The sequence below is a fragment of the Theileria annulata genome, chromosome 4, assembly GCF_000003225.4.
Source record: "Theileria annulata chromosome 4, complete sequence, *** SEQUENCING IN PROGRESS ***".
In the NCBI taxonomy this organism is placed as follows: domain Eukaryota; phylum Apicomplexa; class Aconoidasida; order Piroplasmida; family Theileriidae; genus Theileria; species Theileria annulata.
The window spans coordinates 1064398-1090145 of NC_011098.1; the positions used below are offsets into that span (position 1 = coordinate 1064398).

At 33.4% G+C, this 25748-nt stretch overlaps 13 protein-coding genes across 13 annotated transcripts, besides 9 other annotated features; 8 read left to right on the plus strand and 5 right to left on the minus strand.

Annotated features, from left to right (window-relative positions):
* Positions 1–58: 58 nt before the first annotated feature.
* Positions 59–178: a sequence feature (Signal anchor predicted for TA08880 by SignalP 2.0 HMM (Signal peptide probability 0.000, signal anchor probability 1.000) with cleavage site probability 0.000 between residues 40 and 41).
* On the plus strand, positions 59–1329 carry TA08880 (uncharacterized protein; the record flags this gene model as incomplete). The annotated part of the gene is made up of 4 exons (XM_948088.1): positions 59–208; positions 242–731; positions 794–1135; positions 1178–1329. The coding sequence occupies 4 exons, from the start codon at positions 59–61 to the stop codon at positions 1327–1329; spliced, it is 1134 nt and encodes a 377-aa protein (XP_953181.1).
* Positions 116–175: a sequence feature (1 probable transmembrane helix predicted for TA08880 by TMHMM2.0 at aa 20-39).
* Positions 1330–1581: 252 nt separating the features above from the next.
* TA08890 (uncharacterized protein) lies at positions 1582–4101 on the plus strand (the record flags this gene model as incomplete). Its single annotated transcript, XM_948089.1, has 7 exons — positions 1582–1675; positions 1717–2439; positions 2496–3007; positions 3038–3124; positions 3156–3207; positions 3271–3437; positions 3484–4101. The coding sequence occupies 7 exons, from the start codon at positions 1582–1584 to the stop codon at positions 4099–4101; spliced, it is 2253 nt and encodes a 750-aa protein (XP_953182.1).
* A 186-nt stretch (positions 4102–4287) lies between these two features.
* Positions 4288–4644, minus strand: TA08895 (RNA polymerase small subunit, putative; the record flags this gene model as incomplete). The annotated part of the gene is made up of 2 exons (XM_948090.1): positions 4288–4409; positions 4440–4644. 2 exons carry the CDS (start codon positions 4642–4644, stop codon positions 4288–4290), a joined length of 327 nt encoding a protein of 108 aa, XP_953183.1.
* Positions 4645–4712: 68 nt separating this feature from the next.
* TA08900 (endonuclease (xp-g/RAD2 homologue), putative) lies at positions 4713–7573 on the minus strand (the record flags this gene model as incomplete). Its single annotated transcript, XM_948091.1, has 4 exons — positions 4713–7167; positions 7240–7308; positions 7355–7455; positions 7499–7573. The coding sequence occupies 4 exons, from the start codon at positions 7571–7573 to the stop codon at positions 4713–4715; spliced, it is 2700 nt and encodes an 899-aa protein (XP_953184.1).
* A 379-nt stretch (positions 7574–7952) lies between these two features.
* TA08905 (uncharacterized protein) lies at positions 7953–8573 on the plus strand (the record flags this gene model as incomplete). The annotated part of the gene is made up of 1 exon (XM_948092.1): positions 7953–8573. One exon carries the CDS (start codon positions 7953–7955, stop codon positions 8571–8573), a length of 621 nt encoding a protein of 206 aa, XP_953185.1.
* A 30-nt stretch (positions 8574–8603) lies between these two features.
* TA08910 (uncharacterized protein) lies at positions 8604–9002 on the plus strand (the record flags this gene model as incomplete). The annotated part of the gene is made up of 2 exons (XM_948093.1): positions 8604–8793; positions 8845–9002. The coding sequence occupies 2 exons, from the start codon at positions 8604–8606 to the stop codon at positions 9000–9002; spliced, it is 348 nt and encodes a 115-aa protein (XP_953186.1).
* Positions 9003–10807: 1805 nt separating this feature from the next.
* On the plus strand, positions 10808–11950 carry TA08915 (uncharacterized protein; the record flags this gene model as incomplete). The annotated part of the gene is made up of 2 exons (XM_948094.1): positions 10808–11240; positions 11301–11950. The coding sequence occupies 2 exons, from the start codon at positions 10808–10810 to the stop codon at positions 11948–11950; spliced, it is 1083 nt and encodes a 360-aa protein (XP_953187.1).
* Positions 11951–12165: 215 nt separating this feature from the next.
* Positions 12166–15168, plus strand: TA08920 (uncharacterized protein; the record flags this gene model as incomplete). Its single annotated transcript, XM_948095.1, has 1 exon — positions 12166–15168. The coding sequence occupies one exon, from the start codon at positions 12166–12168 to the stop codon at positions 15166–15168; it is 3003 nt and encodes a 1000-aa protein (XP_953188.1).
* Positions 12844–12912: a sequence feature (1 probable transmembrane helix predicted for TA08920 by TMHMM2.0 at aa 227-249).
* A 166-nt stretch (positions 15169–15334) lies between the features above and the next one.
* TA08925 (uncharacterized protein) lies at positions 15335–16741 on the minus strand (the record flags this gene model as incomplete). Its single annotated transcript, XM_948096.1, has 1 exon — positions 15335–16741. One exon carries the CDS (start codon positions 16739–16741, stop codon positions 15335–15337), a length of 1407 nt encoding a protein of 468 aa, XP_953189.1.
* Positions 15380–15448: a sequence feature (2 probable transmembrane helices predicted for TA08925 by TMHMM2.0 at aa 138-155 and 432-454).
* Positions 16277–16330: a sequence feature (2 probable transmembrane helices predicted for TA08925 by TMHMM2.0 at aa 138-155 and 432-454).
* A 538-nt stretch (positions 16742–17279) lies between the features above and the next one.
* Positions 17280–18450, plus strand: TA08930 (uncharacterized protein; the record flags this gene model as incomplete). Its single annotated transcript, XM_948097.1, has 3 exons — positions 17280–17367; positions 17403–17465; positions 17555–18450. The coding sequence occupies 3 exons, from the start codon at positions 17280–17282 to the stop codon at positions 18448–18450; spliced, it is 1047 nt and encodes a 348-aa protein (XP_953190.1).
* Positions 18451–18562: 112 nt separating this feature from the next.
* Positions 18563–18957, minus strand: TA08935 (uncharacterized protein; the record flags this gene model as incomplete). Its single annotated transcript, XM_948098.1, has 3 exons — positions 18563–18652; positions 18690–18797; positions 18835–18957. The coding sequence occupies 3 exons, from the start codon at positions 18955–18957 to the stop codon at positions 18563–18565; spliced, it is 321 nt and encodes a 106-aa protein (XP_953191.1).
* Positions 18753–18797: a sequence feature (2 probable transmembrane helices predicted for TA08935 by TMHMM2.0 at aa 5-27 and 34-56).
* Positions 18835–18858: a sequence feature (2 probable transmembrane helices predicted for TA08935 by TMHMM2.0 at aa 5-27 and 34-56).
* Positions 18877–18945: a sequence feature (2 probable transmembrane helices predicted for TA08935 by TMHMM2.0 at aa 5-27 and 34-56).
* Positions 18886–18957: a sequence feature (Signal anchor predicted for TA08935 by SignalP 2.0 HMM (Signal peptide probability 0.009, signal anchor probability 0.795) with cleavage site probability 0.006 between residues 24 and 25).
* Positions 18958–19023: 66 nt separating this feature from the next.
* On the minus strand, positions 19024–20674 carry TA08945 (RNA binding protein, putative; the record flags this gene model as incomplete). The annotated part of the gene is made up of 7 exons (XM_948099.1): positions 19024–19133; positions 19163–19268; positions 19298–19695; positions 19743–19850; positions 19886–20087; positions 20129–20314; positions 20345–20674. 7 exons carry the CDS (start codon positions 20672–20674, stop codon positions 19024–19026), a joined length of 1440 nt encoding a protein of 479 aa, XP_953192.1.
* Positions 20675–21467: 793 nt separating this feature from the next.
* On the plus strand, positions 21468–25425 carry TA08950 (importin-alpha, putative; the record flags this gene model as incomplete). Its single annotated transcript, XM_948100.1, has 7 exons — positions 21468–21675; positions 21707–23014; positions 23081–23622; positions 23680–23982; positions 24041–24391; positions 24450–24548; positions 24601–25425. 7 exons carry the CDS (start codon positions 21468–21470, stop codon positions 25423–25425), a joined length of 3636 nt encoding a protein of 1211 aa, XP_953193.1.
* Positions 25426–25748: the final 323 nt, after the last annotated feature.

The following is a 25748-nucleotide window of genomic DNA, read 5'->3' on the forward strand; positions in this document are numbered from 1 at the left end:
TAAAAATAATGAATAGGTAAAAAATTATTAAAATGAATTTTAAATAAATATATGTGCCATGTTTCGTCGTGGTCGAAGTACTGATAGGAACGAGGAAGAAGAACAAAGTAACAGACTCAGCCACCTCCTATTGTTCTTAATTCTATGTATAACGTTTCTGTTATACTTTGGATACAGCGATCTACCGTCGAAACAGGAACAGCCAGTGGTAAAACCAAAATTAATATATACACACATTTAGATTAACAAAATTCGCGCTAGCACGGATGAATCAACGATATATTATCACAATAAAATATACTTGCATTCTTCCTTCACAGTACCACAAGTATCACTCAGACTTCTAAACGAAATTAACATCCGAGTGGAATCGTCCACAGCACAAAATGTATTCCAAGACCACGTCCTATCGTGGAAGTACATGGAAAACTCAACAATACATTTTAAAACATTTGAAAATACATATGGATTGATATCAATTTCAGCACATAGAGACTCATCAGTGCCAAATGAATCCACAGGAAAGTTTATCTACTTCGGATTAGTCAGAGCCAATCGCAATATTTGTGAAACAAATTCATCAAATTCATGGACTTGCCAGAAGGACCATGACCAGTTTAACAACTCATATGACTCTAAATACTGCTTGCTTGTCCTTAAGTCTAACAGGATTAATGATATATTGCAATTCACACATGACTTTCTCACAGACTACACATTACATAAATCAGGTACTATTCTAAACAAGTACAATATTATATACTTGTTTCTATATAATCATGTTATTTGGTAGATATGACTGTGGGAATGTTCTGTGGAAACCCGCTGATTTCAAGGACGGCTAACTCGGAAAACGAACTCTATTTCATAAATTTTAATACAGAAAGTGATTATAAGGTGGCGCCATTCTTCATTTGTAAATTCTCAACAGTGTTGATGGATGTAAACGAGTGCTTCAATACTGAAGTTACCTCAGCTAATTTGAGCCTACCACTGTCACTGATCCATGACCCGACTACAGACGTTCTAGTGACGGCAAACTATAACCCTGACAATAAGAACCTAAATCTCATCACGTTTAACTCTAACAGATTGTCTTTTAAGGCGGCATATAGGTCAATACCGGCACCAAGTGGTATCTAACAACTTGATTAATGTGTTCAGGATGGCTTATTAGTGTTGGGAAAAGCTCCAAAGGGCGGGTGTTCTTCGCAGGTACGGATAAATATCGAAATAAGTTATATAATAGGTGATGCGGCGCCTTATGAAATACTGGGAATTTACGACGTTGGAAAATCGACGCACCAATATCATAATCTGTACATGTAAAATCGATACCAACTGTATCAACATTTGAAAAATAAACACACAAATAATATTTTTAAAAATTATTCTTTATAAAAATTGTTATATTATTCCATTTGTTTCAATATATATATATATGGTTTATTGTAAACTATTACTCGGTATGCTGGGTAAAGCATACATATATTTTATTCAATATTAATTTGGTTATTTTTATTATTATTCATAAATCCAATTAAATATGATTATTTTTGATATATTATCACTTTTAAACATATGAATCTAAATTCCGGCGTTTTTGGTCACACAATTTCTCCATTTGTAATATATAAACACGGATTTAAGGAGGATTCAACATCATTTGATAAAGGTAACTAATATACTATATTTTAATACTTGATTATATTTTAGATTCTCGATCTTATGCAACTTCCGATCACAAAACTGATGAAAACAGTGATTCCAATGCCAATAGTTCTTCAATTACCACATCAAACGACAGTAATAATAATAATATAAGTGTTGTTATCGATACAGAAAATTGTATTACACTTGAAAATGTAATAATCACTGATAATGGCTCTGTGAGTGAGAACGCTCAGAAATGCCCATCCTCAGATTATACATCTAAAGATGACAATCCTGAGATGTCAGCCTCTGAATCTTCAAGTAGATCAAATAATCTTCAACCAGATGATGAGCCTACATTGGACTTGAAATATTACAAAGAATTTGCAAAGAATTTCAATATGATGGCCAAAGACGATGTTGCATACACCAAGTTCATTGATGAAGTTAATATGAACGAGGTGAAGGCCCTTTTATACGGAACATGGCGTCCAGAAGATAGCGAAAAAATGTGGCTGGAAATTACAGGACCAGAACGTGACAGCAATATTATTTTTTTAGACTCACAGATCATAACAGAAGAGGATTTAATAAAGTCAAAAGATAAACCAGAAGTTATACTCTCATCAGAACATATGTATGATTTTGTGATGTATCAAGTCCATAATCGCACTTTCAATAATAAACTCAGATTTAATACTAAATACGTAGTTTTATTCGGAGGAACAAGTATTAAAGATAATTCGTTCAATCAGTACTACGTTAATATGTCCACATTCCTCCACGGTATGAAATATTATCTAAATTGTTTCATTTTGAGAACATGGTTAATATTATTTTAGGTTTAAATAAAATCATAGTGAGCGATAAGTTGTATTTTTTGGATGCTCAGAGCTTTAGACCAAATTGGGAGCTGTTGGATACTAAGAACACTCCAGAACCACGAGCTTTTCACGCCTCATGTGTTATCTACGTAACTCTTGACACACCAATTCTTCTTGTTTGTGGAGGTTTTACACATAATAAACTACTTTTGGAAACACATTTACATGTTTTAAACCTGGGCTCTGAAAATCTGACATGGTCCATCTTTCAAACATCAGGACCAAGTCCTCCTAAAAGATTCGGTCACTCACTTGCACAGGTCGGAAATTATGTTGTACTATTTGGAGGCTGTGACGGGTCAAATTTGCTTAACGATTTGTGGTCGTTGAATATAAACTACGGTACATTTCTAGTGCCCGGGAAAATTAGTTCAAATTCGTGGATGAAAGTACCATTTAGAGGTCTTACACCTCCACCCAGAGCATTTCACTCAACTTGTAAAACAGGCATTTCATCAAACTCACCAATGGTATTATATTTACAATGATAAATGGTTTAGATTATTTATGGAGGATTAGGTGGTCAAGTGTCACCTAGAACGAGACTTTATGCACTTCATTCAATCAGAGACGATTCGCTTGTTTGGGTAATATCTATCAATAATAATTATTCCTTAGAGTATATTACCGGTGTATGTTAAGTGTCCTTCAGAATCAAGAACATTCCAAAGTAATACAAATCTACAAGTTTAATTACACACATAGTTATATATAATTGGATAATAATGATTAGCGATGACATTTGTGAATAATTGTGTGGTAATAACGGGTGGTGACGATTTCAAGAATGAAAATGTAAAGAATATCAAGTCACTTTGCTACTCACTTGAAACCAAATCATTTCGATATGTTGAAGATGTTGTTAATCTGGTACTTCTATTAGTAGTTATATATTTGTTGGTATCATTATTTCTATTATCAATATTGGTATTAATTGTGAAATTAGTCTGGACATCAATCGTGGACTGCATTTGGAATGTTATATCATTGGGGAGGGGTAAGAAATGAAGGTGGCAAGATTTCATCTGACGACTCTATTTCAATTTCAAATCCTCTCAGTAAGCCACTTTATTTTAAATTTGAATTAGTATATTGTGATGAGTCTAATATTGATGAACTCTATATCAAGTATATCCAGTACGCCTCAATGGTTGTAACCAGTGCCAACAAATTATGTGGTAGCAATAAAACGTCGAACTCTGCAACTTCAAATGATAAGATTAAAGCTTCTGAACCTAAACCATCAAATGATAAACAACAGAATCGAGTTAATTTAGATAAAAGTGGTGAGGTAAAGACCAATGTAATCGATTTGGGTACCAATTCAACAAATGTTACAAATCAAGGTGAAAAACCTTTAAATGTAGTCCAAAAATCAGATAAACCAACGGCACAGAACAGCTTAGAAACTGTAAAACATGATCCCGTCCCTATCACTGAAACTGCAAAACCTACGGATACTGTAGGTCGGCCTAGGCCTAGGCGTTCAGCAGCTTTGAAGTGCTTATCGACAATTGAAGAGGACAACTTGAGGCACAAGGAGATGGAGAAATCAAAGGAATAATTCTAGACATAAACCTCAGAAATGAATTGATGGGATTAGTTTTAATTTTTATTAATTAAATAAATCTTGTACTTATAAATATCGTATATTTAATCAAATATTTTACACAATATTGAGTTGTTTTACAAAATGTTATTCCATTTATTCTACAATGTTAAGTGTATGAATATTTTACAATTTTTAATGTTATTCTTTCCATCTTTTTAGGCATCCTGTGCACACAAAGAACTGAGTCATTGGCTCGTCAGCGGATCTCGTTTGAATACTCATGAAGTAGGCCTCTTTGTTGTTGCAAGAAGGACAAACAGCTATAAAATGAATATAAAATTACAATATACCTGGAATCCTAGGAGCATGTTGGAATTCATTGGCTTCAAAGAGTGTTTTCCCAGCCTCCTTCACATTAGTACAAACTGTCTCCTTGTAGTAGTTTTTAGTTACCGGCAGGTTATAAGAACACCTTAAACACGAGAAACTTGAGTTGTTGTACTCCTTTGACTCAAAATATAAAATGCTATGGCATAATGGACAAAATAACGACATTTATCAGATTCAAACAAACCAACACATAAATTTGTGATTCTTTTGAATTCATATTAAATAAACATAAATTATAATAAATTAAAATTAAAATGTTTTTTGCGACCTCGACTTCTAATTACTTTGATTGAATCTTTCATTCTTTTTGATCTGATTTTCGACAATGTGTGGTTACGCTCATAAACCATGGTCGTATTAACATTGAACTTGGACTTCATTTTAATATTCGATAATGCTTTCCTAAATGCTGATAAATTAGTGTTTAGTGTTTTCCTGTAATTTTTTAATGAGCTCTTTACGTATGGATTCGCCCTGATTTCAGGCATAATATCCTCGATAATAAATTGCTGGGATTTCCTTAATGATAGCATTCTTAGGCACTCTTTCACTTGATCCAACGGCAATATTGACTTTCTGCCCATAAAACTAATTAATGAATTTACATCTGGTGGTCTCCACTCGAGTTTGTAAGAATCTGTTACTGATGGGTTAAGGAACATGTTGTAGGCTTCTCGATTTGGGAAATCTGGGCTAAAGGTCCAATTTACTCTATAATTAACATGTGCAAGTTTGTATGATTTCCTGATAGGACATTCATCTGTTACTGCGCCCTTTACGCTAAGGTCACTTGTTGCCCAATCTCTGAAGTCATACAGATCCTCAAACGTTGGGTAAGCTTTAATAACTTCTAGAGCATTTACTATCCCTATCCCTTTAACTCCGTTAGTGTAATCACAGCCACAAATGATTGCAATTAACGCCAACTGTTTCCTTCCTATCCCCAACTCTCTTCTGATCCTGTCCAGCTTATACAGCTCAAACACCTTATCGTTGTAGAAATTTTTCAAGAGGCACTTGGCTCCAAAGACCAGAGAGTCTGAGTCATCTGAAATAACTGCGTAACACTTCCCACTCCTATTCATATATGCACACTGAGACTCAGCCTCTGACGGCGCCACTATGTACGGCACTCCAAAATGGTCAAGTAATTTATGGATATTTTCATAATAAGGATGTTTATGATTTAATGATACTGAATGGGAATCTGTATATTCATAGCCAACTACTCTTGAACTTTCTGTAATATATTCTTCAGTTTCTTCCCCTTCTATTTCATTATTCTCAGTAGGTATCTCTGATTCCTTGACTTCCAAATTAAATTCACTCTCAAGTTTAGACTCCGACTCTTTCAAATCCTCTCCCATCTGCAAATCTTTGAAATATTTTCTATACAGAGCCAAAAAATAGTTATTGTGTGATTTGTCAATTTTAGGGTCTCGACTATCAATTTTAGGGTCGGATTTCAATTTTTCTGGTGAACTGGTTATTTCAATTGGTGATAAATTGTTCAATTCAGTTGTATCAGAAGACCTGAAATCATTTTTAACAGTGTTTTTAGAAGATTCTTGTGATTTTTCATTAATATCTGACATGAATTCCTTGCCGAAAATATCATCGTCTGTTTCAAATAATGCCTTGTCAACCAGTTCCTTTGGTTTATTTTCAATACATTCAATCTCTTCCTTCGGGTCTGTTTTAATTGGATATTCAATTTCTGGATCCAGATTATTCATCAATTTTCTTCCAAAGTATCTGTTATAGTTACAGAAATCAAAACCCAGTCTAGTGTTATGACTATATCCTATATTTGACTCTCCTGGAAGATGTTGTATGTTTAGCATATCCTTTGTCACTTCTGACCTAAAACCTTCAATTTCATTATTAATTCTTAGTCCTCTGATATATGATTTAATTTGGTAGTTGGAATATTGATCAATATCATCCTTAATCCTTATGCATTCATTCATATCGTCCTGGATAAACCTTTCTCTAACTGCATTCATAAGCTCAAATTTAGTCTTATTTGACAAATACTCTGAGTTCTTTATTGATGAAATCTCATTTTCATAATTTACATCTGTGGATGACATTAAGTCATTATAATATTCTAAAGTCCCTTGAGAATCTTCTTTTGGATCAAATTCTTCTGAAAAAAGTTCCAAGAGCTCATCATAATTTGGATTTGTTTCTTCCTTTTCCTTTTCATCTGTTAAATCGTCTTCAATTAGTTCTTTTAACGAATTTGTGGCGGGATCATCACCTTCATCAACACAAACGTCGGTGGGAAGGACGTGAAGAGAATCAGTAACAGGAGGAGAATTGACACCATTAAAATTTTTGGAAGGCCCAAAATGAATTCTATCATTTTCAGTAGGCTTAGGTTTATTATGCCTTGAAGTGTTTTTCATTTGTAGGGCAAGCAGTTTGAATGCCATCAATTTGTGGTTAGTTTCTGATTTTTCTCTTGCGATTTTCCGCCTAATAATAGTTTTCATTTTAGCAAATGGAGAGCATCCATCAAATACAAACACCGGTTTGATTCCCCTATCAAGAAGATAGCAAATCCTCAGAAAGAACACAGCAACTATATCTCCGCCATGCCTCATGTTGGATTCTGACGCTAGACAATGGCTGATCCAAAAACTTCCATCAATTGCGCAAACTTTGCCGAAGAGCGATTCAACTCTCACTGGTAAAGCTGTTGCTGATAAAAGGTCCCATAAGTTGTGAACTCCCATTATTTAAAGTATTGTTTACTGTTGTGAATTTGTAATATTCTTAGATGCTTCTGAAACCGCCTGCGATAGTATTGTGTGAGCTTCGTACCTAAAGGATTTTTATAAAAAAATTATTTTAAATATTTATATTTTACATTCTGTCCATGCACTTTGCGATACAAATCTGTTCGTTTTTATTTAGTTTATCGTCGAATTTTGATGGGAAACACTTGTTAAAGCACACTTTTTTCACTTGCTAAATAAAATAATTAGTTTTGAAAGATTAATATTATATATACCTCGTTGAGCATAGTAAGAACCAGAAGGTTCAATGCTGTATTTAAGTCAGCGGGAGGAATTGTGTTGTCTGACATATTATATATATTTCAATATTATTATAGATAAACCTGAATAATCATTATAATTAAGAATGAATTTAATTGCCCCAGCCGGATACAAAAATAAGAATATCAAATAAAATTAGAATGATTCCATTTATACTTTAAAAACTTAAATTAGATTAAATTAGATTAAAATTTTAGTTTAATGTATATGAATATTTGATATGTGTAATCAGCTAACGTATTCCATATACATATGTAAATAAAATATTTTACATTGAATAATTAATTTAAGAATCACCAAATTATTATTTTTAATAATTTAATTTGGATGAATTTATCACTTTTTTAAAATTTTATTCTACAATTTCTTCATACACACTTTCATTTCATATTTTTTGTACATTTATATATGGGTTTTAGTCATTCAAATCACTCTCTAACAAACCTAAATAATTTATCAACATTAACTATAAATTTGCTCGACGAAATCATATCTGTATTCTCTCTGAATTGTATCTCTCCATGGACTTACGACCCTGATGATGAAAATAATTTAGGACTTCTTCCAGCGTCCCGTTTTGTTAACGTATCGAGGCAGATTGGACTCACATTTACACCTTCTGAGTCAAGGTCAATTAATAAGGAGCTTAAGCTAAAAGGCATTGAGTTTATTGACGTGGATACATTCGTTCAGCTTTTAGATAATAAAATTAGGCTGGATAGTGATATTAAGTCAAAAGTTCCTGAATTCACCTCTGTCGAAGACTTTTTAGGCCCTAAACTTGACGAATGTTATACCATTTTGGATTGGCAGAAAAACGGTAAACTCCCCTCATCTGACCTAAAGCATATGCTTTCCTGCTTTGACGAAGGTCAATTTGACTCTTCTAAACTTAATACACTTTTTAAAAGTGCTGGACTCACAAATAAGAGGATTATTAGTAAGGATGATTTCAGAGCTATGTTTCTACCTATCAGTGATACATCATTTTTCTCAGTAAGACTTTTCGATGAACACAAACCATCATAACCCACTTGCTATTCCCAATAAATAATTAGTATGGAAAACACAAATAATTCACAAGATTCGAATCCTAGTGTAAACAAGAGGTTACCTAGAAGCCAGAAAAAACGTTTAAAGAGGGAGAAAAAACGCTTAGGTCGCAGACTCAAGAGATCTGAAGTCAAAAAGAGGAGGAAATCTGTTATCCGTGCTGAACGAGATAAGTTTTTATCATCTTTATCTCCAGGTAATTTTATATAGTTTCATTAATTTTGTATTGTTATTTAAACATTATTAGATGAACGGGAAACTTATATTTCCAATTTGAGGGTTACAAATTATGAGAAATCAGTAAACCTGAACAATTTTCTAGAAACTGCTCATAGAGAAGGCCTGCCAATTTGCATAGACTGCAGTTTTGGTGATGACATGAATTCAAAGGTACTAAAATCATAATAATAAAGAGTTAGGAAATCAGAAGCCTTGCTAAGCAAATTTCACTTTGCTACAATCTCATCAAGAAATACAAAACACCGGTAATAACATTACATTACTTACACACTTCAGATTAGCCTAACTTTGACTAGTTTTTCTCAATCATCAACTCTCTACGAAGACTGCCAACTTTTTGGTTTTAATAACTGGAAGGTTTGAAATAAACTAATGGCATTAAATTCAATAGGTTCATGTACACGATTCTGAGTTTTGGCAGCTTTTTGATAAAGATAAGATTGTTGTACTTTCACCTGATGCAACTGAGGTAATAACATTATCAAACTAATAAGTTCAGTATTTGGAAGAATTGTCAGATGATAAGGTTTATGTTATTGGAGGCCTTGTTGACACGAATGTTAAAAAGGTATTCTAACACTAATGTAATTGACTGAATATTTCAGAACAAAATGTTGAACAAGGCGATATCGCATAATATTACGGCTAAAAAACTTCCAATCAAGGTTAGAAGAATTTAACAATGAGTTTTTAGAAATATGTGCCAAACTGCAAGAAAAGTGTCCTAAACGTGTCAACAGTTTTTGAGATTCTTTGTGTAAGGCTTAGTAGCTTCTCTTGGGAAGAAGCTTTTACTAAATGTTTACCATCAAGGTCGCTTTCATGACGTTAATATAAACTACATTATGATTTTATCATACAACCTCCCACATGATAAAAATCCACAACATTCTGTATTATATTATGATCTTATTCATACATTTATACATAAATTGTTTAAATGAATGGGTTTTATATAATAATTTTTAAAAATGTATAAAAGAGCTTATTTGTACTGTTCAAACGCTCCAATACCAATTAGTCTTGAGGAACAGCCTGAAACTAATAAAGAAGAGTCATCCATAAATGAAGAAAAAAATGATGTTGAAAATGAAAAAAATAATATAGGTAATTAACGCCCTAACTACTTGTTATATGATTATTGTTAATTCCGGATGTAGATGAATCAATAAAGAATTACCCGGGAAACAAAGTTTCTTACTGTGTACACTGTAAAGGCAAAACATTCTTAAATCAGGAATCAGTGGATAAACATTTAGCTAGTAAGGTATTAATTTAAGCAGTTTGTTGGAGTAAATATCTAGATAAAAGGAGGTAGGGTTTCATAGACTAACATTTTAGAATCATCTAAAAAACGTTAAGAAAACTAAAAAGAATGATGAGAAGATGGAAGAGGTAAGAAGACAGTTCATTAAAAGGATGGCAGAGGTGGATAAAAGGTTATCGCAATATTAGAAATAGTGCTAATATATTGTGTGAGATTCCATAGTACACGTTAGATTTATTAATAAAATCCGTCTAGTTGCACATTAGATTTTATTATTACTTGATTTGGAGGATGAGTGATGTGTGAGATTTAAACAAAAAATTCCTTGTTTAATTGAGATTCCCCATATGATATACATTAGAATGTGGAATTCGTCGTTAATTATTAATAATTGATTCTGGTCATAAGATTTCCTGATATAATTGATTTTCTGTTTTTATTTTTGGGTGGGTATTATTTACACATCTGCAGATTTGTACTTGGATTCATATCGATTTTCGTTTACACACTTAATGCGATCTTCGATTACACATTGTGTCATTTTAGTTTAATTTTTAATTCATTTTGCAATATTAGGATTTATAAATATTATGGATTGCTAAATTGTCTTTTGGTGACTAATTTGTCAATGAATTCCACCTAACGTTCCGAGTGTACGGATTCAATATTCAATTGAGTTATATGGAATTTTCTTTCTGTTGAAATGGAAACAGTTTCAAGTGTGTGCGAATTTAATGAATTAGATTCCAGCGAGAATACGAAGCTGGAGGAGTTGGATGAGGGAATAAACGACTTCAACCTCAACGACTTTTACAAGTGTGTAAAGCTAAACCAACTCAAGAAAAACAGAAGCGAAGCTTCGCTCTTAAACGATAATGCATCAGGTATTACTGAAAAGAGTAAATGCGATGTCGAAGACTCACTTAACGGAAAATGCGGTATCACAGATGAAATGTCAAAGAACATGCTATCTTACAAGCGCAGCAGACTTTTAAGTAAAATCGGTGGATATAAGGCAGTCTACCCTGACAAAATGGGTATTGTAGAATACCTTCTTCATTCCTATGTAATTCTTTTCTGTCCAAATCCCGTCACTCTGTACAGCTATGAAGCGGTTTTCAAGAACATGAGTCCAGGTATTATATTTAATACATTCTATATTCCCAAATTTATTTATCTAAATTAATATTTATTAGATTCTGATGAATTTTGGAACACTTTGAGAACTCTTACTAGTGTTCAGTTGGACGTTGACAACTACCCGAACCAGTTACCAGCACACATTTCGCTCCTGTTGGAAGAGTCTAATGGCTCACATCAGTTCCAAACCATAAACAACTCAGATGCGAAGAAACTTGACGCTCACTTCACATGGCTTTGCAGGTGCTGCATAAACGTAACTGGTAGCAAAAGTGATGACTATAATGAGGATTCTCCTGTAGACTCTATTGATAAGAGATATTCGGATGAGTTTGTGAGTAGGGGGACCAGGAAAAAATCTCCGGGAAGTCAACTCACTCTCAATAACGTGCTAAATGACAACTACGACTTATCTTCTGACGTACTTTACGAAGCAATAAGGCAGAGGGGAAACAGGTACCTTCAAAGGAGTCTTTACAGCAATGTTAAAAACATTGCCGGTTTAACCTCGAGAGGAATCAACCCCAATGTGGCTGCCAAGATAACTGAGTCCAATGGTCGCATGAAGAGGTTTATGGACATCATTCATGAGTCTTCCATTGATTCTTCAGACCCTTCTCTGTACAACAATTATTACGATTTATTTGGCGATGAGAGGCGACACTCCTCAAGAAGATCAATTATGATGAGAAAGAAATACTCATGAAACTACGAACTTTTGGAAGTTTTTAAATTAATGTGTATTTTAGTATCTATTTGTCATGATTATTTCAACAGTGGGGAGTTGTGAAGAAATTTCTTCACTTTTCACTTACACATTTCACTTATATTTATACATTCATTATTTGTTTATTATATTAATTTCAGGATGACATAAGTTCGCTGAGATTAATGAAGTAAATTACAGATAACTTGTAATTTATGGAAATGAAAAAATGCAGGAAGAAATCGAAACGTAAACGGTCTAAATTAAACTTAACATTTCAAAAAATTACAAATGACATACAAAAAGTATTTTTATCAACATTTAAAGACGAATTGGGCAAGTTTTCCTTTTCTAATTGCGACTGTGGATGTTCAAGGACTATTAAATCAATTCAATCTACTCTTATTAAGAATTACTTCACTAACAAGGATCGCTGGATTCGGTATTCCGGCGTTTCCCTTAAAAGGATCTCGGAACTTTCAGATATTTCAGAAATTATACTAACAAATGGATGTAATGAGAATACAATTAATTCACTCGACCTTCATCTTGTCAAATCTGACATTTCAAGGCAACCTTGGGTCGGAAATACTAAATTGCGAGATCTGGCAGAGAAATCAATTTACCTTTTTTGTATATATAATAACGTTCCTTACTGGCAGGGAATACATGATATCGCAGCAGCATTGGCACACCTTGATCCAACTCCTACAGTCGCTGAGCTTGCAGGACTTCTCGAACAGTTGATTAAGACATACGCATCTATTCTGTTTTTGCCTACTAATGAAGAGATTAACAAAAGAGCAGATGGGCTTTCTAGAGTGTGGATGCTTCTGTTTAAGTACTTCTTTCCTAAATTTGTCCATAGGTTTGAGATGGTTTGTGATAGCCCATTTTGCATCGGATGGTTTGTCACGCTTGGATTCTACAGGTTTGGATGTGCATATATCTCATTAGCATACACATTTCTGCTCTTCATATCAAACTGTGAACCCCTTTCAGCGTTTATTTTCCGTGAACTAGCCTACGTTGCAACCAGAGGATACATTAACTTCCTTATCAAAAATGCAGTTTCTGTTGACTTTTCTAACTCTGTGATTTTCAACAACTACTCTAGCTCGAACCTTATTGTTAGTACTATTTTAAACTCAAACAAAATATATTTGGACCCGGAAGAGTTCATAAATGTTTCGAGGAACATGTACGACTCAATAGGAGAAAGAGAAATTGAACTAGCAGAATTCCCACTATTATACATTTTGAATGCAAGTAATATATTATCAACATCAGCACCAAATCCACTAACAGTTGACCCGTCAAAACCATATCTTGAAGTTTTAGGATACGATGTTTTTGGATCGAACCATCACTATAACACCATTAATTCTCAAGTAAATCCCACTCAATATTACTACGATCAACCTATAAGTAGGAAAAGTTCCATTGAGCCGAGTTATTTGGGTATGAAAAGAATCAATAGAGGTCTAAAGAGGACTTTTAAGAGATTTAGAGTTGATTCTGCAACAATTAGTGAGTGTATAAATTCAGAACTTTTGTATTGTTACCTTGAAACACTTTCAAAAATGTCGAACCTTTACCGCCATTCTTCTGCAAAAATTAATGAAAATTATGTCAAACTTAATGATTTTGAAGTAGGTTCAATCCTAAACCCGAGCTTATTTTATAATATAATTGATTCCAGAAGTCAATACTTGACTACAGGAATCCCCCTATCAAAGATATTTGGGGAATATAGAACTAATTTCATGAATAAAGTGAGTGTTGATGACGAGGCTGAGAGTTCATTTTTGGACACTAACTTTACTCTATGGATCGTTTTGACTGATGAAGGATACGAAACAACTGAAGAACAATATTCTTGGAATTCACTAAGAAACGGAGTTGAAATTATGGAAAATCTTGTAAGAAACTCAATTACATGTGTTAGTATTCTTAGTGGAGGTTATAAAGGAATACTAAAGGCACTTAATTCGCCAGTACCTCAAATCCCGTCATTACTCTCAAGGTTAAGTGCAAGGATGTTATCTCCATGGGATACTCAAAGTAGTCCTATCACTGGACCATCTAGAACCACGGTTACAAAACTAGCATCCCCATCTATCTCAGCAACTAAGAATCTCCTTAATCTCGCAAGTTCCGTCGTTAATTCAGCTCTTGATATAGAAAATAGGATAGTTCAGGGTATTTCAGAAGTTAAGCTATTTAATAGGTTCATTCATTCAGCAAAAACAGTTCCAGAATATGAATCAGCGTCTATTAACAAGGAGTTTCAAAAAATAGAAATATCTAAATCCGTATCCCACACTGATTTTGAAGGTGTTCCAAGCTACTATAATCGCATTAACATTGTTAACCCTTTGATTTCTTGTTGTTTATATTCCATAAAGTTAACCACACCTAATGGATTAACTGTAACAATAAGGTCAAATGGGACGTTAAAGTTAAATGGGAAATTAGTTCACAAATCAAAATATTCAAATTCTGTCGTTGATAAAAACCTAAACGCGCTGGTTTCAATCTCTACAATGTTAACTGTTAATTGTGTTGATAGGATTATGGACACTGAGCCACTTGCATATGATTCATACAAGTCTAACACCTCAATTTCCCCATTCTTCAAAATCATGAGAGAAAGGTTTTTGACCAAATTCATGGTTTTATTCACTCAATCAACTGAATTTGCTGACTCTAGAACACCGTTTCAATTCAATTTATCCCCCAAATCTTTTAGTAGGTTGGAGTTTCTTTCCAACGTGGCTGGCTTGGTTTCAAATGTCAGGGTTCGAGGAATTGCAAAGCTTTGGAGAATTTATCTTGTTGACAGAAATGCTATTTTAAGTCACCTTTTGTTTCCATCCCCTAGATTTGATCTTGAAAACTTGATGGATTCTAATGTACGATATTTATCAAGCTCATGTGAACAAGAGTTATTTACACCACATGATGTCGATTTCTCAAGATCACCTCCCGATTCAAGCTTTCATAAATTTCAAGATTTTAGAAACATTAAAGTGTTTTCTAGAACCAACCAGTACAGATCTGCTTCATCAATTGACTCAAATCAATCATCAAATTCGCCAAGGATTGAAACTCGAGTTTATGTTTCCAACGGCATCCAAATACCATTCAAACCCAATTCCAATGTGTTTGTATCCAGAAGCTCACTAAATAGGCGTAACAATTCAAGATTAAGCTAACTGTAAAATATCTTTATGTACTTGTTAATTTTAATATAATTTAATATACATTAGTGTATATACACTAGGGTATAATCTATGTAATATACATATGTATATACTAATATACAGGTGTATATTCATACTGATATAAATTATATATACACAAAAATTTATATTATCAATATTAAGGAGTTAAATTTTTTAAAATTAAATTCTTTAAAACTTTGTTAATTCTGAAAAATTTATAGACAGACAACGCCGTTATTGAGAAACCTATGAGGAACCACTGTAAGGCATAGTTGAAGTGCGTGCTAGGGTCAGCATAAAAAAGCAGATAATCACTCTTTTGTTTTCTCTGAAATTTAAATCTATAAGGCCCAGTACGATACTTATTTGTACTAGAGCTGTCTGAAGAGTTTAATATCGTATTGTTCAGTAGTCTTTTGAGAAAACTATCGTTATTAGATTCATGTTCGACATCAAGTGAGGGTTTATCTTCATCAAAATAAGAATCGTAAACGCTGAGTATGTATTTTTGAGTAATATCGGGACACTTTGAAAATAGTTCCTGGCCTATAGACTGAGGATCCATGTACTTGTATACTTTTCTAGAGTCTTCACAAACTAAATGAGAGGGCCTATTAATGGACTTGGTCAGGCCTAATTTTGAGCCTGTTATACTGTGTACTAATTTTTCAATTAAAACAAGAGTTTTGTACTTTATTGAAGGAATTAAATTCTCAGTAATCTCACCAGAGACCAATATACCTCTAACAGTAACCCATTCAGATCCAATGTTGTTATCAAATAACTCATCAGAATTTAGCCATCCCATATTAACTAAGATTGAAGAACCATCTTTGAATCTTAGTGGATAAAGGACGTTGAATCCAAATTCCTTTCCATGCTCATGTACTAGAGACTTTCTAGGTCCAACTAAAAACTGTTGCTTAGTATCAAGAACTCCATGTGCTTCAACTACTCTATAGAACAATCCATCAACATCAAGGTCATTTTTAGAATTTTCAATTATATCGGAAAGTGAATTAATGACAATTTTAGGTGCCTGAAGTGCCTTCTGCCTAGAAACTATAACCTGCTCCTTCCACTTCTTTCGCTTCAACTGCCAAAATCCCAAATACATACAAACCGACGTGAATAAAAGCCACATCATAACCAGCTTTAACGTTTCACCCTTTCTGATTCCGTATTCGCTGAAATAAACTGAAGATTTTACTGGCGAAGTAACTTCTTTGGCCAAATCAACTAGTTTAACTACCACGCTGTTTTCTAAATCTAAAGGCCGGGTAGGAATCGGTTTTGAATCTAAAAACAGTTTTATCTCCCTTGCTGTCGGCTTATAAAGCCATTGGTCCTTCGTACACTTAATTACATCTGAATCTCCAAAATTAACAATGTTTTGCTCTTTCTTCTTAACTAGTTCATCTTTTTTTTTAATAGTTTTTGTCTTAGTGGAGTATAAACGTGTATATGAATTGGAATAAATAAAAGGTTGTAAAAAAATTTTTCTACCAAAAGTGTTTAAGGTTATTCTAGTCAATAAATGTTTGTTGAGTATGACAACAGTCATGTTGTCAAACAACGTTGCGATATAAAATCCGGTAAAGTGGTGGAAGAATTCAGAACGGTCGTTTGAAATTTTTTAAATAATTGTTAATCATGTGTGAAGTTTTGTGGAAAAGGTCGCTTTTCTAAAAATAATTTGTTAAAATAAGTAATTAAGATACCAGGAGTGAGCTTGTAATCCAGCGTTCCAAGTTAGGAACAGAATTCCTAGAAATAAGATTTACAAATTTAAACAATCGATGCATTTTAATTAAATGAAATAGATAGAATTAAAAATTTTAAATAATTAATGACATATTTCTCTGAGAATTGATAATGTAGTGGCAGGTGTAAGTAAGAATTAATTTATTAATGAAAATTCTGATCGCATTTCCACCTTTTTTATAATTGATTATTTTTTTATTATTTAGTTCATATATTTATAATTGATTAACTTTAATAGTTCCATCAATTCATTCATTCTTATTTTTATACATTTTAGCTTTAATTTCAATTTAAATCAACGATGTTATTTCAATAAATGTACTATACTTAAACTAAAAATGCTCTCCACATCTGACAGTGGGTCTGATTCCAACTATTCTTCCATAAATCGTTATACTTTTGACACATGTCAAAATACTCGAGATAGTAAGTTTTATATCATCTTAATAATTTCATTTTAGGATATAACTTTCCTTCAAACAAAGATAATTCGAAATTTGGTGCAGATTCAAATGGAATTTCAGGTACAACAACCACATTATTTTATTCTTCTATTTGATTTTATACCAATTTTTACATATTTCCATATATATTTAATGTATATAATTTTTAGCTGAATCGTCAGAGTGTCATTCAGTTTCTGCTGATGATTCAGATTGCCAAGATTTAAATTCTGAAAACGAAACCGAATCTGAATGTGAATCTGAAACTGAATCGGAATCTGAACAAGATCAGATACCTCAGTCAACAGATCATTTGACTACTTCATTTGATATTCCAGAGTTTGACCGTGATATTTTAGAAGGAGAAAGTTACTCTCAAAATCTGTTTGGAGACCCAGACCAACAGTTTGATAATGACAATTCACCCGTTTCAAGCTTCGGAGTTGGTTCTCAGAACAGAGATGATTGTGAAATCGTTAATATAGTCATGAGTAATCCCCCTAGGGACTTAATAGATTTGAGTAATGTGGAAGAAGTAAACACTTCAAGTGAAGTGGAACCGTCTCATTCCACACCTATTCTGGTAGATGACTCAAATAACGTGGAGGCTTCAAGCTCATTTAATTCTAACGTTCCAGAGGTAGTGGATGATGTATCTGTTGATCCAAACAGTTCACCAAATTCTAGAAAAAGGAAACGAGAAAGTGACGATTGTATAATGGGACCAATTCGCTGGGTTAACAAAAGTCAGGCCCAGTTCCCTCTTGATTACATGTCAAACAGACACATTTCAAACGCCTATAAATTTTTTGATACTGACAGTTCTTGGGATTCAAAGATAATTGAGGACTTGGAATTCTTGTTTAAATGTCCCATTTGTTATTCTACCATTACAAGATTCAGGTCAGGTAAGGCTCCGAATGAAAACGACAAGGTTATTTATTCCACCAAATGCGGCCACCTTTTCTGCTTTGAATGTATTGAAAGTGTAAAATCACGTCGAGAATGTTCAATTTGTCGTAAAGCTCTAAGAGATCGCAACCAATGCCACGTCGTGTTTCCCTAACCTACATGGACTCAACTCATATATTTACATCATTGGAACATACAAATAGTGTAACAAATGGACAGATTTAATAAATTTAATATAATTTTAAAATTCTACTCATTTTCAATTTTTATTCTTCATTTGAATCATTTAATTTTATATTTAACTTGTCAAAAGGGATTCCGAGTTTTTTAAGTTCGACTTCTACCAACTTAAGCTCCTAAACAAATGAGTTGATTAAAAATTTAATGAAATACCTTGACTAGGTGGTGGTAAGCTCTTTTGGAGTTATCAAAAACAGCAATACCCATTAAAATCTCATACAGCGAGTGGAATCCAAAGCCTAAAAGTGACAAGAAAACCACCTAAATTTAAATTTGAATAAAATTTATTCTAAAGTACTGTTAAAAAATATGAAAGTGCAACTTTGTGTTTATATTTGTATAAATATACGCAGAATCCGACAGAGCCAGTAAAGACTGACAATAAAATTTTTCCATAAGAAAAATGCAAATCTTCAACCATAAATATTATATTTTAATTATGAAAAAAATTTTAAAATCTTATTAATGTTAAAATAATATTTTACAATTACAGGTCGTAGTTCCCACTGAAGTAAGCTGAAGCATCATACGTTTTACACATGATTTGCCTTCCATTAAACCACCTTGTGTTTAATGCCCTTACAGCACTATCGGCATCTAAACATTATTATGAACATCTGAAAAACCTTGAGGAGTATTGAAAACTACAAACACTGAGAGCGAATCGTTATTTGGCGAAAAGTGTAGATAAACCGAAGTTACAGTTCCATATTTGTTACACTCGTCTTTTACCTAAAAAGAATGTCAAATTAATATGTTACCTCATTTTGTAAATTCTCGTCAACTAGCTTTGGATCAACCATGTTATAGATTACAATGACGTTTGATGTACCAGCCACTGATGACTCAGGTGCCATCGTAACTTGTATTTTAGATCCTGCAATTTCAAACCCATTCATTGTAGAGCAAACTGTTTGTGCTACGTTTGCATTTACAAAGTCTATATAACCGAGTGCATAAAATGCTCCGGGTAACATTTCACGTGAGTATAAAACACATTCCGTAATGGCTCCAAAAGGTTCAAATATCCTTCTTATATCTGATGCTGCCAGATCAAATGGAATATTCTCCAAAACTACTCTTTTACCATTGAGTTCAGGTGGAGTTGCTCCAATTGTGAATGTTGGAGTCGATGCCGATATTTTGGTCAACACATTACCTACAAAATTTTAAATCCGGTTAATCAATATATAGATTGTAACATACTTGTATCAACTCTAACTCCTGATCTGTTCTGTAATAGTGTTGCTGCAGCCACCGCTCCTGCAGCCAGAGGGTTTGAAAGTGGGTTATTATATCCAATTGGGCAAATTCCTGTAAAAATAATTTAGAACATTATATTGTATTACCTGATGATGAGCCCGACGATGATACATTTGGACGTCCCAGTTTAATAGGTTTCCCCTTTATATGGAATCCTTGCATAGATACCAATGCAAGGTCAGCTGATTCCTTTTTCCTATATTCAACAAAACAAAACCCTTTAACCTTATTAGTTTCAGGATCAGTTGGTAGATCAATGTTTAAAATATCACCAAATGATGAGAAAATCTAAGAAAATGATATGGATTAAATATATATTTTTAACTTACGACTCGTATATCTTCAATTGTACAACTCGGATCCAACGCTCCTATGTATATCTTTGCACTTTTCTGTGATTCTTCTTGTGCTTTTGACTGTTCAGTTTTTTTGTTATTTGTCAAAGATTTTGTATCACACAGTTCAGGGCTTATGCTTGATACTGGAGTTAGGCTATCCCATGACGATTGCTTCTTCTACAAAACTATGGAATATATAGAATATACCTTTAATGTAAATTCACTAGTCAAGGATGAGCTAGCTGTTTTCTTCTCTGAGTCACTAGCTTCTGATTGATGACGTTTATCTCTAGAGTATGAGTTTTTATCTATTGAGAAAGAGCGTTTATCCCTATCTCTGTCATAATCTCTATAATAGTCCCTACCTCGACTTCTACTTCTCGATCTTGATCGATATCTCTTACGATAATGGCTTCTACTTCTACTTCTTTTCCTATACTTATGTTCGTATCTATCTAATTCCCTTTTATGGTGGCGTCTTGAACTATAATCATCATAAGATCCATCACGGGAATAGCTACGCCTGTAATGGGACATATTAAAATAAGGAAAGTGTTATTTTAAACAAGGAATCTTCTTTATTGTTGATATATTAAAAGGTTATCTAGTATTAAAATAATACACCAAGTATATGTGAAAACATGAAAACAATAAAATTAAAAGTTCAATTAGTAATTATCAACAACTAATTTATAGTTGTAATTAAATAATTAGAGAAAAGATTTCCCCATATAGAAAGGAAAAAACTGAATTTAATTAGAATAATTAATTTTAGAAGAAGGTTGTATAACATAAAAGTTTATGTATAAACACAGAACGTTGGTTTCTAAATACAAAAAAGGATTCTAATAATCATTTGACTATCAACCACATTATATATTATTTATTTTAGTTTTTATAATTTTATTTGAATTAATTAATTTAATTAATTGAATTGCAATTATTTTTCCAACAATTTAAATTAATATTTATAAATATTATTACCACTTGCATACCACTTTACAACTATTATTATATATTTTATTTATACCCATTTTGTTTTTTAAACTTAATATATATTATCTAATACTGTAGTGAGAATCATTTTAAATTAATTAATCATGATGTTTTGGTTATGTGTAATTAATATATAAATTATTACGTTTCTTCTACCATACCACACAATTTCATTATTTTCAAATATAATTCCTCTCATTGATATAATAAAATATTCATCTAAATGTATGTAAACATTAATTTAATTCCATATCAAAATATCATAGGAATCTCAACATACATAAACTAAATCATAATGTTCAAGAAACGTTGATCATATTAAAATAAATATAAAATGATGTCGGAATCAAACTTTACTCGGACAATAATAACACTCTGTAGACAGTCGCTCAGCGGAGATAAACTGTCAATAAAATCGGCAGATGATCAGATGTCACTCCTAGTCAAATCTGATTCTTCAGAAACAGATCTTAAGATATTACTAATATTTAAGATCATTTTGGCACCGCAAGCTATATCTTCAATTGAGAATACACTTACAGGTATTTTTTCATGATTTAATTTGAATTTTAGATGATGAATTGTCAGGGCTCAAGTACGCAACTGCTGATGTCCAGCTTTGGTCCTCAATATTTATAAAAAACTACATCAAAGCGAATTTTGACACCTCAGAATCGTTTGGAGGAGTGAGCGATTCTATCAAGAATATAATCAAGTCGTTCCTGATAATCTCAACACTTAACAGTGAATCACTGGGCATACCAAAGCCAGTGGCATCGCAACTAGAAAGTGCACTGTTCTTGATTTCAGAACGTTACTTCCCAGAATCATTGGAACAAGTACTCCTATTCATAGACTACTGCCATTTGAGTGATGTAAACCACTTAGTGCTACTGGAAACGTTGTCAAGTAGGCTGCAAAATGAGCTCAACTCGAGAAGTAACAAGAACATACTAACACCAAATACAGGGCTCTCGAGCTCATTGAACCACCCGCTGACAGACTCACAGTCAAATTTGGAAATAAACTACGCACAGTACCTGCTAGGACATTTGAAAAATTATTCTAACATACTCCAGTCAATCTTTTCATACAACAAGATTCTAACGACAAACAATGTAGCAGATATCAGCAGATCTTATTTTGAGTTTTTTAACAGACTAGTTGAAGGAGTGAAGAATATGTGTAACTTGTGCAAGGGAGTTGGACTAAAGGATTTAGAAATGAGCAAATTCATACAATCAACATCGTTTTTGTTTACACAAAGCACACTAACAACACATACAACAAACCCTTTAACGAAAACAAACGATGTTAGCTGTAGCCCAGGTGATTCATTATTCTACTTCGACGATCGTAAACAATTCACTGACATAAATTTGTTCCAGCACGGAATAAACCTGCCAGAACTGGGATCAAACCAACACAATGTGCATCTTCTAATATCGCCATCACTGTTCTTGAATGAAATGTCGTATAACAAGAGTTACTTCAAGAACAAATTATCTTCATTCAGACTATTCACAAAGTTCATGAAAAAGTATAAAACGAGACAGTACGATGAGGACACTCTTACGGAACTTAAGATAGTATTAACACTTTCAGATACACACCTCCTGTATCTATTCAAGTATTCAATGCTCAAGTTCACAGAGTACTACACATTCTACACGTCACAGAAAAACACGTTCTCATTTAACTGCTTGGTGCCAGCTATCCTTGACGTATTTGAGTTCATCAGGCACGTTACAAAGATATTCTGCTACGTCCACTCGATAGACCTGCCAGAGTGTTTCGAAGATAACGCTCAGCTGTACTTCAGCGGACTAATCAACCTCATCCACTTCAACGATCAGTTTATAACAGAAAAGGATAGTCTAGGTAAATAAATAATTTGGTAGATAAAATTGATTTTAGTATTTGTGACTGGTGTGTAAAATTTTGTAGGAACTTTGATGAGCCTTAAAGTGACGATAATGAAGCTATTTAGGTATTACGCGGAAAGATACCAGGAGGTTTTTCACCCGTTTGTGTTCACATGTATCGAAGACGTAGTTAAGTTGTGCAGAGGGATCCATCAAGATTCAAGCTACGACAAACTGTGTTGCTCAGCGCTTGACTTTTTGTCATCCTGCTCATCAACACATTGGTGCGCGTCACACCAAGGCTCTGCTAGAAACAACCCTTTTATGAATAACTCCTTTCTAGCAGAAATCATACAGAACATCATAGTCCCGAACATAGGATTCAGAGAGTGTGACTTGATTCTCCTAGATGACTGCCCGATAGAGTTTGTGCAGAGGGAATTGGACTCAAACAACTGCTCAAGCAGGCGTTTCTCATCGATAACGTTCCTAAAGAAGTTGGTTTCAGGATACGGACAAGTTTGCCAACAAATTATAAACCAGGTGGCTAAATCAGTGGCTTCGAACAATGACTATAAGTTGAAGGAACTATACCTCCAGCTCATCATTTGCATTAACTTTAAGGTAAAAATTATATATATATATGATGATTTTGTTCCTATACATTCAAATAACATTTAGGACTCATCTGGAGACTTCAATGTTATAACGTATTTCACTGATTATTTGAAGAATGAATTCGTTATGCTCTCACAGAATCAGCTAACCAGAGAAAAAATGCTCATCATTCTGGCAATAATCAAGTACATCTACACATTTAAGAATCTGTTACCGGAGTCTGAACTAGCAAGTATTGTACCATACCTCGTTTTATATTTGAGAAACTCGCACGAAGCAGTTCGTTGCTTCGCATCCGAAGCACTATACAGACTCTTGGGGAAATTAAGACTCCATAAAGATACACTAAAAACATGTTTGCTTCAGGTTTGTAAAACAATATTCACTAAAAACAAATATTCCTATAATAATAATGAATTATTAGGGATTGGAACATTTGTTGACGATGATGCGTAGTTGTGGAAGAGCGGGGAATGAGTTTTATGCAAAGTGTACAATGAGAATATTGATATATTTGAGGGAAGATATTAGAGAAAGCGGAATGGTGATGATCGATATAGTGATAAACATGATAAAGTCAGTTTCAGATAACCCAGTGAACCCATCATACAACCACCTGTTATTTGAGTGTCTGTGCATACTATTGAGGATTCATCTGCAAACGCAGGTTTACAGCGTTACAACAACGTTGGAGAAGATTGAGGAGGCATTGATACCCACACTAGGGTTGATCATTCAGCAGGAAATGCACCCATTCATTCCCTACAGTTTACAGGTACCTAGAAATTCACAAATTCAAATCCAGAAATTCAAACTCAAATTCATTTATTTAGGTCTTGAGTATAATGTTAAAGTATGCAAGTAAGCCGTCGACGACATACGTACAGCTTCTAAACCATTTGGTGTGTATAGATACGTGGAAAGTTTCAATAGTAAGTCCATTAAATATGATTAATTAATAAATTGATATAAAAATGATTTTAGGCAAATGCACAAGGGAATATAAAACTACTGGTGTGTTATTTTGAGAAGCATAAGCTGTTTGAGAATGAAATCATGACCAACATGGAGAAAATGCTTAATATATTTCATTTCTGCCTGAACCACAAGAGACTATCAAAGTACTCTCTAGACTTAATTAACGGAATTGTAAGATACCTGCCACTCAACTACTACATCAACTTTCTAAAATCAATTATAACTGTTCATCTAACATACATTCACAACAACAAGAGTGGAGAGACACTGACTGACGTGGTCACATCAATCTCGTACATAACACTCCAATTACACCTGCAGAAGTATGCACATTCACTTGTGGATATTCTAGAATCAATACAATCGGGAATCAGCTCAAACTTTGTCCAGTTTATATACCTGCCAAACGCCAAGAAAGCAAGCTCGTTAGAGGCAAAGAAAGTACACGCAATAGCTGTTTCTAAGATCGCAACATGTGACCAGATGAAGGCGAATTCAGAACTCTTTAGGTTAATGATGGAGTTTCTGGCAGAGCTAATATCAGGTGAAAACATGACGCTGGACTCGCCAAAGGACGACCTGCTCAACATAGGTAGTGTAAGTGAACTGGGCAGTCTGTGTAACATGGATAACATAAATTACGGAGATTTCAACTTCGATGTCAGTTATGTCAAGCTCCACTCTGTAGAAGAAGATAAGAACAAGTTACTGGATAGAAGTTTAGGAGTTGAGGAGGTAATCAGGGGAATACTGACACCAGTTGGACCACTCATCAAGGCATCAGCATCAATGTCGAACAGCCTCAACGTACTAATGCCATTTATCGCATAAAGAAATTTTGTATTATTTCTGTAACTAATATAGTTTAAATATCTGAACATAATATCTATAACGGAAATTTATTTACACAACTGGGTTTTGAGTTGAAATTTTATGAAAATATAAATTTAGAGAGCCGTTTGAGTTGAATAGAACCGAAATGGATAGGTGAGTTGTATTAAAGTACATTCAAGGCGATATATCTGTGTACTAGTGGGGTCCGGAAACTAAAAATAAAATAAATTTTGAAAATATCCTTTTATTTAACTTTATAAATTATATCGTAGACCTTCCATCAATTGTCGAAGTGTTGATTTGTTTAATATTTATTAGTT